This window comes from Setaria viridis, chromosome 8 (assembly GCF_005286985.2).
Source record: "Setaria viridis chromosome 8, Setaria_viridis_v4.0, whole genome shotgun sequence".
NCBI classification, from domain to species: Eukaryota; Viridiplantae; Streptophyta; class Magnoliopsida; order Poales; family Poaceae; genus Setaria; species Setaria viridis.
The window spans coordinates 34080223-34094642 of NC_048270.2; the positions used below are offsets into that span (position 1 = coordinate 34080223).

The following is a 14420-nucleotide window of genomic DNA, read 5'->3' on the forward strand; positions in this document are numbered from 1 at the left end:
AGAAAAGTTCTTCACTGAGCGAGAAATAGCTAAGAATAAGGGTAGCACTTCACTCTCCTTATACTTGGATAGGTGCCGTGTGGTAGAAGGATATAATATTGGCGAGTGATACAGGTTATGCAATATATGATCTTTGTGAACCTTCGGAAGTCAATATGCCTTGCTAGAGGCCAATGCTGACTATTGATCGGAAATGGTTTCCGAGTCATGTCCGTTGGTTGCATGAACCTATAGGATCACACACTTAAGGGATTGGAACACATGGATACTTGCATAATTAACTCTTGTGCAAGTGGGAGACGGTTGGCGATGCCTAAGAGAGGGTCTGGCCCAATAACTAGCCCCTTAAGCAAGTGTTATATAGCTAATCACCCGGCGGCCGGGTAATTAACCCTAATCTATTTTACCTGCTGCCGCACGCACCAGGCCCTGGTACGCCGCCGCCGCCCGCTGCCACCGTCTCCCACTTGCACATGAAGTTTGGAGCCTTTATTTCCAGGATTAAGTTGTATATCTATGATAGACTCGTAAGTCATTATTTATATTCCTTTACGTGATATTGTTACTGTTATTCATTTGTGATATCACTATATATATGAAACTTGATCCTGGTATACATATAGGTAGTACTTAGTTTTGTTTTAAAACTGGATGTGACACAACGACATGAGCATATTTGCTAGTTAATAATAATAAATTTAACAGGCACACTGCTAATAGTACGGGAACATATTACTCGGCACTCAAGATGGAGAGAGACGACGGAGTAAAAGAATGTCCAAACCACACACAATGTTGTGCGCTGCCGCACAGTTTTCTTCAGATGATATACCATAAGTATCTCACGCGTCCATTTATTACAAAACACACGGGTTCATTATTTGTAAGAAGCGAAATAAGCAAGCGTCCGGAGCGCATAACCTATTGGCAGCCAATGCCATTACACACAGACGAAATCAGCAAAAGCTAGCAAACAGTTAACTGAGCTGCTTACTACGGCAAGCTTGCAGCAGGCTGCAGAGACGAAATTGAAATAAACGATCAAGCAGCTGGGAAGGTCCTTGAGATAGCCAAACGAGTGATAGGGCCAAGATTCGCCAAACCTGTACGTTGGTACGCACGTCACGTTGACGTTGACGTTACTAGCAGCCTCCATCCTCAGCTTGGTCGTCATATCCCGTCCTCTGCAGCCGGTCGGCCAGTGTCTCCATCCCCATGTAGCACATTAGAAGCCATACACGGCTGAGCAGCTCCCAGCGTTCACCATGGCTCACAGCGTGCAGGTAGCCCCGGCCCCGGCTGGCGGCGTAGCAGAGCATCTCCACCCACACGCCTTGCACCATCTCCCATGTCTCCTCCTCTTGGAGCTGGAGGAGCGCGTCGGCGAGCTTGCACGCCTTGGGGATGAGGGGCCCGACGTCTTCCCTGTACATCGAGGGCCCACGCCGCGCCGTGCGCAGGATGGCGCATCCGATGCTGTGGTCGTCGCAGCTAGCGGCGTCGAGATCGCTGTAACGCAGCATGACCTCGACGTCGTCCATGGCGGTGGAGAAGAGGTGGCGCCTGGTCCCGAGCATCAGCATCTCGGACTGCGCCGAGAGAAGGTACGCCATGTAGCAGGATATCACGCGGGCGAGCTTCCGCGGGGCACCCCCGGCGACGTCGGCGTGGTGGAAGCAGATCTCCGTGGCTACGTGCCAGATGAGGACGCTCTGGTCGAACGGCCACTTGACAATGTAGCTGCGCAACCCCTGGTGGTTGCGCACGGCCCACCGGCCCCTCAGGGCGTTGAAACTCTTGTACTTGGCAGCGTCGCCGCGTATGTACTCGCCCCACCCTTTGTTGATGTGGGCGAGCACTGCCTCATGGATGCTCTCCGAGGCAGGCGTCTGCGTGATGTACCAGCGCCGGATGACCAAGTCGTCCAAGGAGACGAGCGTGGCGAGCCCGAGTAGAGTCGTGGGTTTCCTCCTCCGGCCCACGCTCGATATCAGGCTTTGTTGGTAAATCATGTGGCAGTGTTTGTACGAAGCCGGAAACACCACGCACTCGAATTTCAAGAAGAAGATATTGGCGAAGGAGAGAAGCTCTAAAAGAGCGATGCTACAGAAGAGGATGTACGTCACCTTGACGTCGGCCCCATCGTCGTGGGGCTTTGGCGTCCTGGCGAATAAGGCGATGGCCGCGGCCGCTAGGGAGAAGGTGAGGAGCCGGAGGTTGATGCCGATCGGTGTCAAGGCGACCTTCGCCCTGGTGTACAGGCGGTAATAGACCTCGTCGAGCCCCTGCCTAACTGTAAATGCAGATCTATTCTTCTTGCAAGCAATGTTCCGCATAAACTGCAGAATCTTGAGGCGGCGAGAGTAGGGGACAAGGAGGTCCGCCGCGAATGCCTCGGTCTCGGCAAGGAAAACCTGCGAAGCTGGGCCATCTGCTGCATGTTGGGCCTTTTCCACGTACGCACAGAGGCTGAGCTCTTCTTCTGTTGCTTCTATTTCCTCTTGTTCAGCCCAGGCTTGTAGCCATGCCCTGCGTTCTTCAAGGTCATCAGAAAGAAACAATTCGGCCTTGCTCCGCAGCGTCGCTATGGGTGTCGTCAATGCCGTCCAGAAGCCTGAGCCCCGACGGCTGAATCCGGTCAATTTCTTCCTTCGGGCCACGCTAGCCGGGGAGCCGACCAGGTTTCCAAAGGTGGCCCTCTTGAGTGCCCAGGGCTTGGTGCTGAACTTGTAGATGCCAATGATGAACATCAGAATGGCTGCCACCAGCAGCCTCCTCTCGCCGGACCACGACTGGCAGAACACGTAGAGAGCGATCGCCACCTGGGCCACCAGGGTGACGACGTGCCGGCCCCACAGCTCGTTGTCCTGGATGCTGTAGGCCGTGATCTGCTCTTGACCGGCGAGGTGGATGAGGAGGACGGGCGCCCACAGCACCTCCAGCGTGGACCGCACCGGGGCCGCCCGGCTGTGGCGGTTGAACAGGGTGGCCAGGCCGTAGATTGCCACGGAATCCCCAGCGAGGTACGCTAGCCAGATGCATACCCTAAACCATCGCTCCACTGGGGCTCTTCGTGCCGAGCCGTAGACGAGGAGGAACACCTGGATTACGGTACTTGCAAGGACAAGCACACGGAGCTTCCAGATGTCCAACCAATCCAGAGCACTTGAGATGTTGGTATGCATCACGTACGTACGTGCAAGAATTGATAGATGACCTCTATAGCTCGCTCTCGCTCTTTAATTCAAGCAAGCAAGGGCGCTTTCTTGTGTTGGGTAAGGAGGATGGTGGGGTGATGGAGAGGGGAGTCGAGTACGTCTATTAATGAATGGGTGAGGACCGAGTATCCTTCACCTCGACGACGCACATCCTTTCTTTTTCTCTTGGGGAATACGTCGATCTTGATCACAGTTTGAGCAAAGTAGTGGGACAAACTTATAACGAACTAAATCCACTGCTAGCGCATGCAAATATCCCACGAATAATTAAAGCGGAAAAGCATTGCTTCTATCGCACTCAAGTCTAGTATAAAGAAAGAAAGAAAGAAAGAAAGAAAGAAGCAGCGGGCGGAGAAGAAATCAACCATAAGACACTTTAACCCCAATTCTAACCCTTTATAAGACTTGAACATGATAGGCACCTGAGTAAAGAACTTGACATGAAATGTAATCTCTGTTTACTTCATGAGCACTTCAGGTATTGTGCTCGTATCGCTACGAAATACTCCATCCGTCCCAAATTACTATTTGTTTTAACTTTTCTAGATACATTGGTTTTACTATGCACGAAGATACATATTATGTCTAGATACGTAACAAAAGCTATATACTTAGAAAAGCCAAAACAAATAGTAATTTGAGATGGAGGGAGTACTCTAGAGCGTTGCGTTCTGCCTTGTGGCCCACGCAATGAGCGAATCGAATATGCTCCTTCAATTCTTCTTTGATCTTGGGACAGACTGTATTTGTTTCCGTCGTAGTTGGGTCGAGCAGTCTCCAAAGGGTTGTTGTGCGATTCTCTAGGAACCGAAGAGCAGACATAAAAAAGACAAACAAAATAAGAGAAGAAATTAATCGCATAAAAGATGATGAATGACACACTGGATAAGATTCTAGGCGTTGATTCAGAAGGAGGAACACAGAGACACTATACCACAGGCCTGTCAAGTTTTGGAGACTACGGCGATGGAGATCTTTGCAAAGAATGGGTGGCGGTTTAGTAATATGCTATGCTTATAGGTTGTTTACTTTATCATGTCACCTTTCCAAGCAGGTGTGGTTGTTTTTTTATAATGGCTGGATATATTACTTTGTGATGTAGAGGCCGGAATACTATTCCTTTATTAAAAAAAATATGATGGACGAAGAAAGGATCTAAACACCTATATTTTCAGTTACAGTACCACCCTTCTATTTGTTGGGAACTTGGGATTAGGGAGGCAAACCCAAACTATTTTGTAGTTACATTTTTTATGAGGTTACCTACTACTAAATACTTGGGGCAATATAGTCACTACACAACCAGAATCTTGTAGCTCATGACCCTCTTTGAGTGAATAGAGTTATTAGAACTAATGTGTTTATCAAGTACATCGATCACTTCGGAGGGTGTAATTTATTACGTCTGTCCAAAGCATGAAACCCATATCACAGCAAAAGGTCGGAAAGAAGAAGAGTACGTAGTGCATGAAGATTTGTGCACACCGTATAATCAGTCGATATCAAGTTTTGACCATTATATTAGACAAAGCGCCAGACTAATGAAATATTTTAGCAGGAAGCAGTTGAGTATGTACACGCCTAATAGTCTGGCGATGGGGAGAAAGGAAGGGACATGGACATGAACATGATGACCACCATACCAGAGGAGCTAGAATATTATCACGTGCAAGCTAATCAGTATGCTGAAGCAAAAATTAAAGCTGTTGCGTAGCTCATCAAAAGAACACAAAGGGATAAATCCCTATTATTCCATGCTTTGAACAAGTGGTGAACCCAGACAGATAAAACACCAACAGAGAGAGAACCAGTGCAGAAAGCAGCGTAAGACATGAAGATGAACAGAAGGACGAATACTCAACAATGCAGAACCTACGTACAATAGAATCCAGAATCTTGTATAGATGTTTATATATTTCTTTTTTTCATTACAAATCAACAATTTTGACACTTGCAAATGAATTAATCAAAATCACATTTTCTGAAAGTGGAGTTTGCAAATTGTTTGCAATTCAATGCGCTCTCCATATGATATACACGGTGATGCTGTCACGCCCCAACTAGGGTCTAGATGAGACAGCCGCAGCTCGGTTATAAGAGTTAACTTGTAAGGTTAATTTTAAACACAGACGAGAAGTGGACCAAAAACCGTTTCTCTTTATTCATTCACATAATTCTGGTACATCTTACATAATTTGGGAGATATTTTACATGGTGAGGAAAAAAAACTAAAACTATATATCAGCTTTGCCTAGTCGCTTCCCTTCCCGCCTAGCTTACTCCATAGATTCATAAGCTGCAACGGACAACTAAAACAGGCGTGAGTCTGACCGATCATACTCAGCGTGAGTATTATCCCAACCTGGGAGTCTGCATGGGTGAAACTTCACTCTTTTATACACTATAGAGGGGTACTCCACAACATTACTGTCACCGCTAGAACAACATGTGCCCAAGCATGTTCTAGAGAGCAGAGCTCTTTAGCCCTCCGGGAATCGCATCTTTTGGCTTACTAATGTATATGGTTGCTCCTACGGATCCATCACCAAACACTCTATTCAGAACAATAGCCATCCCCATTGCAGAACTCCGCCAGTCCCATTCCTGAACCGTCACTACGGAAACAGGGAAGATGCCGAGTGCCAATGGCACTCGGCGAAGCCCCAAAAACACTTGGCAAAGCGTTTGCCGATGGAACACTCGGGCAAACGACACACGGCAAAAATCCTAACGGCAAACACTGATTCGCCGAGTGTTTTGTGTCGGGCACTCGGCAAAGACTTTGCCGAGTGCCCAGAAAACACTCGGCAACCAATTATTGAAAAAAATAAAAAAAAAGTAATGCTCCGCCACCAGCACATCCTGCTCCGCCGCTGCCGCCGCCACCACATCCTGCTCCGCCGCCGCCGCCACCACTAGCCGCCACCACCGCCTGCTCCGCCAGCACCACACCTCCCATGCCGCCACCACCTTCTGCTCCGCCACCACCACAGCACCACCGCCTGCTCCGCCAGCACCACACCTCCCATGCCGCCACCACCGCCTGCTCCGCCACCACCACAGCACCACCGCCTGCTCCACCAGCACCACCTCCCATGCCGCCACCACCGCCTGCTCCGCCACCACCATAGCACCACCGCCTGCTCCGCCTACTCCGCCAGCACCACCTCCCATGCTGCCACCACCGCCTGCTCTGCTTGCTCCGCCACCACCACAGCACCACCGCGGATCTGTAGAGGAGGCCGGCACCGCCGGATCCGGCGAGGGGAGGGCCGGCGCCGCCGGATCCGTCGGAGAGGGAGGGGAGGGGAAGGGGAAACAAGATCTTTGCCCCCCACTCTCTCGGCCGGCCACCACCTCCACCAGCACACCCGCCGACCACCACCACCACCACCTCCACCACACCTGGCCCGCCACCACCTCCACCACCACACCGGTTGAAGGGATCCGGGGCGAAGTCCCCCCCAGATCCGGGGAGGAGGGGCGGGCGGCGGCCGGATCCGGGGAGAGGGGCGGGCCAGCGGCCTGATCCGATCGGATCTGGGGAGGGGCGGTGGAGATGGAGTGGAGGGGGCCGGGGCAGAGTCGGGATTAGGGAGGGGAAGGGTAGGCGGCGGCGGAAATGAGAGAGAGGAGGGAGGGAGGGGCGGACGCCGGCGGGGAAGAAGAAGGGGAGGGAGGGGAGGGACCGGCCGGCGACGGGGAAGAGGGAGAGGAGGGAGGGAGGGGGTGGCGGCGCAGGGGTGCAGGTGGGGGGAAGAAGGAGAGGAGTGAGCTGAGGAGGGGCGGGTGCGGGGCTTGCGGCCGTGAGGTGGACGACTGGTGGAGGGGGGCGTGCGGGGGATTTTAGGAGCGGCCTGTTTATTTTTATTTTTATTTTTGCCTTTGCCGAGTGTCCTATGTGGACACTCGGTAAAGGGTATCTTCACCGAGTGTCCAACGTAGGACACTCGGCAAATGTTTTTTGAAAAAAAAATTAAAAATATCTAACAGTTTCAAAAAAATACCAAATTTTCACACGAACCAATATATGTTCTCTATTGACTATACAAAAAGTTTTGTAGTCAAGCAAAACTCGACTGTCACTTCAACTCTAAATCTTATCGAATGCTCTCAAAGTTCTTATTCTTGTTCTGAGATGCTTCGGTTTGTAATCATTGTACATGATGAAATGTGCAAAACCTTCTCAATTTTTTTCCACAGCCTCCACATATTATATCATCACATCATGACAAATCTCATAATTTTCAGACTTTGCTTACTTTTTTTACAATTTAAAAATACTACTGCCACACGTTCATGGTCGTGTTTCTTGAATAAGATGTTCGAAATTTCTTTTCATTTCATGGGTCAGGTCTCAAATTGGGCCAAATAATGAATATCATTTTTCTACTCATTTTTTTCCATAATTTGAATCACTTGCAGTTCAAATTTGACTTATACCAAAAATTTCCTTGAAATGCAATTAATTAAATAAATATAGAAAAAAAATCCAAAAATGTACCAAATTTTAACATGGAGTACCACATGTTGTATGTGGGGAGTAGAAAAAATTTCATGGTGAAAAGAGGAAAAAAAATTATTTTTTTGCCGAGTGTCAAAAAAAACACTCGGCAAACCCCCCTCTTTGCCGAGTGTCTTTTTTGACACTCGGCAAACCCCCCTCTTTGCCGAGTGTTTTTTTTGACACTCGGCAAAGAGGGTGGTTTGCCGAGTGTTTTTTATTTGACACTCGGCAAAGCGCCGATTTGCGGAGTATTTTTTATTTGCCGAGTGTTTTTGGCTTGGCACTCGGCGAAGAGCTTGTTTGCCGAGTGCTCGAAAAAAAACACTCGGTAAAAAAAATACACTCGGAAAATTTAAGGTTTCCCGTAGTGCGTAACCGGTAGGGGTGGCTGACGAGCCAGGTCGGCTTTCACTACCGGAAACCTCGAATTTGCCAAGTGTTTTTTTTAACATTCGGACACTCGGCAAACAAGCTCTTTGCCGAGTGCCGATCTAAAAACACTCGGCAAACAAGAGACTTTGCCGAGTGTCAAAAAAAACACTCAGCAAAGAGGGGGTTTGCCGAGTGTTTTTTTTGCACTTGGCAAATAAATAAATTTTTTTCTCTTCTCACCTTGAAAATTTTTCTACTCCCCACATGCAACATGTGGTACTCCATGTTAAAATTTGGTATATTTTTTAATTTGTTTCCTATATTTAATTAATTAATTGCATTTCAAGGAAATTTTTGGTATAAGTCAAATTTGAACTGCAAGTGATTCAAATTATAAAATAAAATGAGTAGAAAAATGATATTCATGTTATTTAGCCCAGTTTGAGGCCTTACCCGTGAAATGAAAAGAAATTTCGAACATCTTGTTTAGGAAACACGACCACGAACGTGTGGCCGAATGATTTTTAAATTGTAATAAAAGCAAGCGAAGTCTGAAAATCATGAGATTTGTCATGATGTGATGATATCATACGTGGAGAATGTGGTAAAAAATTGAGAAAGTTTCGCACATTTCGTCACGTACGATGTTTACAAACCGATGCATCTCACAAGAAGAATTGTAGCGTTGAGAAGGATTCAATAAGATTTGGAGTCAAAGTGACAGTCGAGTTTTGGTTTGGCTACAAACTTTTTGTATAAAAAATAGAGAACATATATTATTTCATGTGAAATTTTGGTAATTTTTTGGAACCGTTGGATAATTTTAATGTATTACGTGCAACTATAGAATTTTAATTGATATAAATTGAATTTGAGCTATAACCGCATAAAATAATGGAATAATATGAGTAGAATAATAAAATATATATTGTTGAGTAAATTTGACGAAGTATTTTCAAAGTGTATCGAAACAAATGTAGAAGAAAGTGTTATGGAAAAGAAGGAAAAATGAAAAAAAAGCTTTGCCGAGTGCCAGATCGAGGGCACTCGGCAAAGCTAATACACTATAACACTCCCGCACCCCCCACGCACGCCACACCTGCCCCCATCTCCCTCCCTCTCCTGCCCCCACCGCCTCCCTCCCTCCCGCTGCCTCCCTCCCGGCCGCTAGTGCCGCTTCCACCCCTCCCTTCCTCCCGGCCAGCGCCGCCCCCTCCCCTCCTCCTGCCGGCAGCCGGTCCCTCCCCTCCCCTTCTTCTTCCCCACCACCACCCCTCCCCTCCCCTTCTTCCCCGCCAGATCTGGCCCTCCCTCTCCCGGATCCGGCCCGTGGCAGCCAGATTTGGGCTCTGGTGGTGGTGGTGGTGGGCGGCGTCGTGGTGGCGTGGTGGCGGTAGCGGTGCTGGCAGCGGGCGTGGCGGTGGCGTGGTGGTGGCGTGGTGGCGACGTGGTGGCGCTGGCGGTGGTGGCGGCGTGGCGGTGGTGGTGCTGGTGGTGTTTTTTTTTTATTTTTTTTGAAAAATGTTTGCCGAGTGTTTTTGGGGCACTCAGCAAAATCTTTGTCGAGTGTTCGATAAAAAAAACTCGGCAAAGATCGTTTGCCATTAAAATCTTTCCCAAGTGTCGGTTGCTGAGTGTAACACTCGGCAAAGAGGTTGCCGAGTAATTTTAGGGCTTTGTCGAGTGCCCCTGGCACTCAGCAAAGCTCATGAGTCCGGTAGTGTTTGTTATTGCTTGTTTCATAACGAGCCAGCTCGCCTCGGCTCGTTAAGGTTGACGAGCTAATAAAAGTCAAGTTTGGCTCAATTCGTTTAGAAGTTTGAGCCGGCACGTTTGGCTCACGATCCAAGCGTTGTTCACCGCCGGCTCATAATAAGGGCCGGTGGTGATAGACCACAGTACAAAACCCCCTTCCTCCCCTCCTTTTCCTTCTTCCACCCGATGCCCTCCTCTCCTTCCTCCATTGTTGCAGCCATTTTTCTTCCAAATGCTAAAAAAAACTCCCATTTTTCAAGGATACACGTTAACATCTTATTTTGAGGTTGGTAACTAGCATTCCTTTGAATTCTTAATTTCTTTCTTTAGCTAGTTTTTGAAATTTGGCATGAATTTGATGGAGAGGTTCTCTTGCTTAATTTTAGAGCTCATTTGTGGTGGAATTTCAATGGAGTGAGCAGAAATTTGAAGGTTGCTCATCACCACCTGCTTGAAGGTTAGTATCTTGCTCATCACTCCATGTATGTTTAGTTAGATTGTTGCAAAATTGAGAAAATGTGATGAAGAGGCTCTTTCTTGACTCTAGGCTAATTTTGAGCAATTTTTTATGGATGCTCTAAAAGTTTGAAGTTATCACAAAACCTCACATGATTTTAGTTTAGTGAATGTAGCCACTTTTGAATTTGGTACCTTCTATGCTTTGCCTAGTTAGATTTTTGCAAAATTATGAAAAATGTGATGGAGAGGGCATTTCATGTCTAGACCATTTTGTGAGGAATTTCTTCATGGATGCCACAAAAGTGCGAAGTTAGCAGAAAAACTCGGGTGATTCAAGGTGTGTTTGAAAATTCTTTTGTAATTGGTAGTTTGTATGCTTTGCCCAGTTAGATTGTTCCAAATTTGAAAAGAATGTGATGGAAAAGCTCTTTCTCATCTCTAGGCCATTTTGAGGAATTTCTTCATGGATGCCACGTAACTATGAAGTTAGCAAAAAACTCAAATGATTTTCAGGTGTGTATGAAGCTTATTTTTTAATTGGTAGCTTGTATGGTTTACCTAGTACTCACTATTGCCAAACTAAGAAAATGTTGTTGTTCATAGATGGATAAGGATGGATGTACAATTCAAAGGCAAGAGAGATTTAATTCATCAATGGTGTTGATTCTTTTGTGAAGGCCACCAAGGCGTACATCACAAACAATCCTCAGAATGATGGGTATGTATGTTGCCCACACGTTGATTGCAAAAATCAGGAGTGGACCAATGTCGAGCAGATCTGCTATCATTTGTTGCGTAGGGGTTTCATGGGTAACTATCGGGTATGGAATAAGCACGGTGAGGGTGGTGATAATGTATCTAAGGCAACGATCATGTTTGAATCTGCCTGGGTTGCAGCCGTGCATGGAAACACTGGTGAAACTTCTTATGAGTTGCCAGTGCTAGAAACTTTTGATGAGTTGTCCGTGCCAGAAAGCATGCGCGAGACATTAGCATAAGATGAAAGTTTAGATTCCATAGACCGGATGCTACGTGATGTGGAGCCCGGATGCCTTGATGTAAGAAATCCGAAGAAGCTCGAGCAGATGAGGAAGGATGCCAAGACACCACTATACCCGAGCTGCAGCATTTCAAAACTGGAAGCTGACCTGATTCTATTGGAGATGAAGTCAACCAATGGTTTGTTTAATAAAGATTTTGCTGAATTGTTAAATCTCCTGCAAAAGATGCTCCCAAGCCTGAATGAGTTTCCTGAGAACACAATATCAGGCAAAGCAGATGATCTGCCCAATAGGCCTTGAAGTAGAAAAAATCCATGTGTGCCCCAATGATTGCATCCTTTACTAAGGGATAAGTACAAAGATTTGGATACTTGTCCAGTCTGTGAAGCTTCACGGTACAAGTGTGACTCGGCTAAAACTATGACATGCGACCAGAACAAAAGAACCCCCGCGAAGGTCATCTGGTATTTCCCCATAGTTCCTCGGATAAAATAAACTATATTAAATACGATGAATACATTTTTCTCATGTAATAGGCAACATATAAGTTGTCATGTAGGAGTTTGAATAATTTATTTGGTTAATCTTAGAGATTCCATTATCTTCTTATTTATAGCACACGGAGAATGGGTGTAATTGCCATTGTAATGGCTATCATTCTACTACCAGATGGAAGGGTTTAAATTCATTAACAAATTCAGACTTCCCACATGCTTGTTCATAGAACATTCAGTCAAACATTTTGGAACTCTTTTGGAAACTCAGGTTTCAGTGCTTCAGGATTAGAGAGAGAAACAAAATCTTTATGTTACATTAACAAGATGAAACATCGTAACTCTAAAAACTGAGAACATATGCATAAGTAGTAACATTTTGTGAGCAAAATTGTCATAGTAATTCATTGATTATGGATGAGTAAAGCAATCAACACATGAATGCACCTGGAACTGCAGAATCTATACTCAACCACCCATATAGGCAAATAGGTGCATATATCAAAGGATACAGATGCTATTTTCTTCAGAAAGTACACATGAGACATGATACATTTCCTTTAGAAAATACTATTGGTAAAAACCTAGCCACATATGCATCGAATTTAATAGAGCAATTCACCTGTAGTACTAGCCGGGACATTCCTTAAGGACTTCCGCCAGCTTCGCATAGAGCCCCTTCTCACCTCCACCTGCGCCTTGGCATTCCTGAGCACATATGCGCAAGTACAGACAAGGGTAAACAATCCCGGAGCAATTGATGAGATAACGCACAAGGAGGTGACAAACCACTAGGAGAAGTGAACTGGGCTGGGGGAGGGGAAGGGAGGGGAGGCTAGGTGAAAACCCTCGAGGGGGATGGGCTGGTAGACGAGGAGGAGCGCGGCAGTGGCAACGCAGGAGGCAGACTCGATCTCAGAGACGACGGCGTGGATGTGGTCATGGAGGTCAATCACGACGGGGGCTAAGAGGGTGGCCGCAACACCGAGCCACCTGGCCTACCACCGGTTTTGGGTTCGCGGCAGCTGGATCTAGGCCTGTCACGGCTGGATCTATCACGCGGACAGCACCACTACGCCGCCTGGGCCGGGGCTACACACTGCCGCAGTGGCTCCGAGCAGAGAAGGCGAGGAGGAGGGCGGGGGAGGCCAGGAGGGCACCACGGTGTGCTTAGAGAGGGAGCAGGCAAGCAGGTGGATTGGGCCCGCTGGGGAGGCCGGCGGAGGTGGGGAGGGAGGCGCGGCCGGAGGTGGAGGAGGAGGCCAAATTCGAGGGTTTGTGCGGGAGCTAGGGTTTGGGTTGTGAGGGGTGGATGCAGTAGAATATATACCATGGGAGCACGATCAGAGCCATTGGATCGGTGATGAACAGCCGCAGATAGTTCGTCCATTTGGGCTAAAACAGGCCATCTTTCATTCCTTCTCTGCTTAATGTTTTTCTTTTTCTTTTTTCTTTTTTCTTTTTATTGCACCATTGTGAAGTAACACACAAAAATAATTATCAAATATGCACCAATATATTTTTTTATATACAATAGACTACATATAAGTTGCCTTGCAGAAGTTTCAATAAATTTCTAACTCATTTACTATTTTCAACAGTTTAAATGATTTTTTGCAGGTTTATTGAAAGTAATTACAATTTGAACTACATGTATCTCAAATAATATTTAAAAAATTATTAAAAACATATTTTAAGTATCTCTGTTCTATTATAGCTCATATATTGAAAATAGATGATATGTTAATTTTTGCTAGGAATAATTCAAACTTCTACTTGCAACCTTATTATAAAATAATGGTAATAATACCTAAAACTTCTCCAAAATATCTGAAAATTGCCATAGAATCAATTTATTGACGTATAAGATTAACATAAAAGTTTCATAAGATTTTACAAAACTTGGAGTGTACATTGTTAAAAAATGGATAGATCTCTCATATTATTTCATACAACTTAACTCAAACTTTGAAGCTTCATACAACTCAAGTCTTGTATTGACACAACCTCACCTTTACCCTCATATTAACATTTTTGGATTTACATTGCCACTTTTGTGAAAAAAATTATTTTTCTATTTTTTAAATAACTAACTAATACATCAAATAATTATCTTATATACCCAAATACAAACAAATGACATATCTTGATTTTAGAAAACTTTAAAAAAATCAAATTTGGAGTTCTTACGAGGAAGAAATACCATTTACATTTTTTAATTCGGGATTAAAAAGAGAAATGTAAACTGTTCATTTGTTCTCCCTTCCAATCCAGCTGCTCAAAATATAACTACATATAATTTTTCTCATTACCACATAACCAAAATGAGGCAATTAATTTTTCTCATTACCAGGTAGACCCAGGTTCGAATCCTGCATGGAGCACTTCTGCTTCTTTTTTTGCATTTTAGCTCCAACCACATGGCGCCATGGGATTGGACAAAACGGCTGCACTCGGATTGCACGAGGGCGATCCGTGGTGTTGCCGTCGAGCCAATGGCGAGCTATCACGTGGTGATCATTGGCTGGACATTACGAGAGCAGTTTTATATAAAATGATGAAACACCAAGCAGTGTCTCAAATGAAGGCTTAGCACAGTGGTAAACTTGTGTTT

General features: G+C 45.9%; 1 protein-coding gene across 1 annotated transcript; it reads right to left on the reverse strand.

Moving 5' to 3' along the window:
- Positions 1-794: 794 nt before the first annotated feature.
- LOC140223601 (uncharacterized) lies at positions 795-3370 on the reverse strand. Its single transcript, XM_072295628.1, has one exon. It carries the CDS (start codon positions 3183-3185, stop codon positions 1143-1145), a length of 2043 nt encoding a protein of 680 aa, XP_072151729.1. The 5' UTR covers positions 3186-3370; the 3' UTR covers positions 795-1142.
- Positions 3371-14420: the final 11050 nt, after the last annotated feature.

Excerpts from the sequence above, each read along its gene's own strand:
- LOC140223601 (XM_072295628.1), bottom strand. The coding sequence starts at position 3,185 with ATGCATACCAACATCTCAAGTGCTCTGGATTGGTTGGACATCTGGAAG.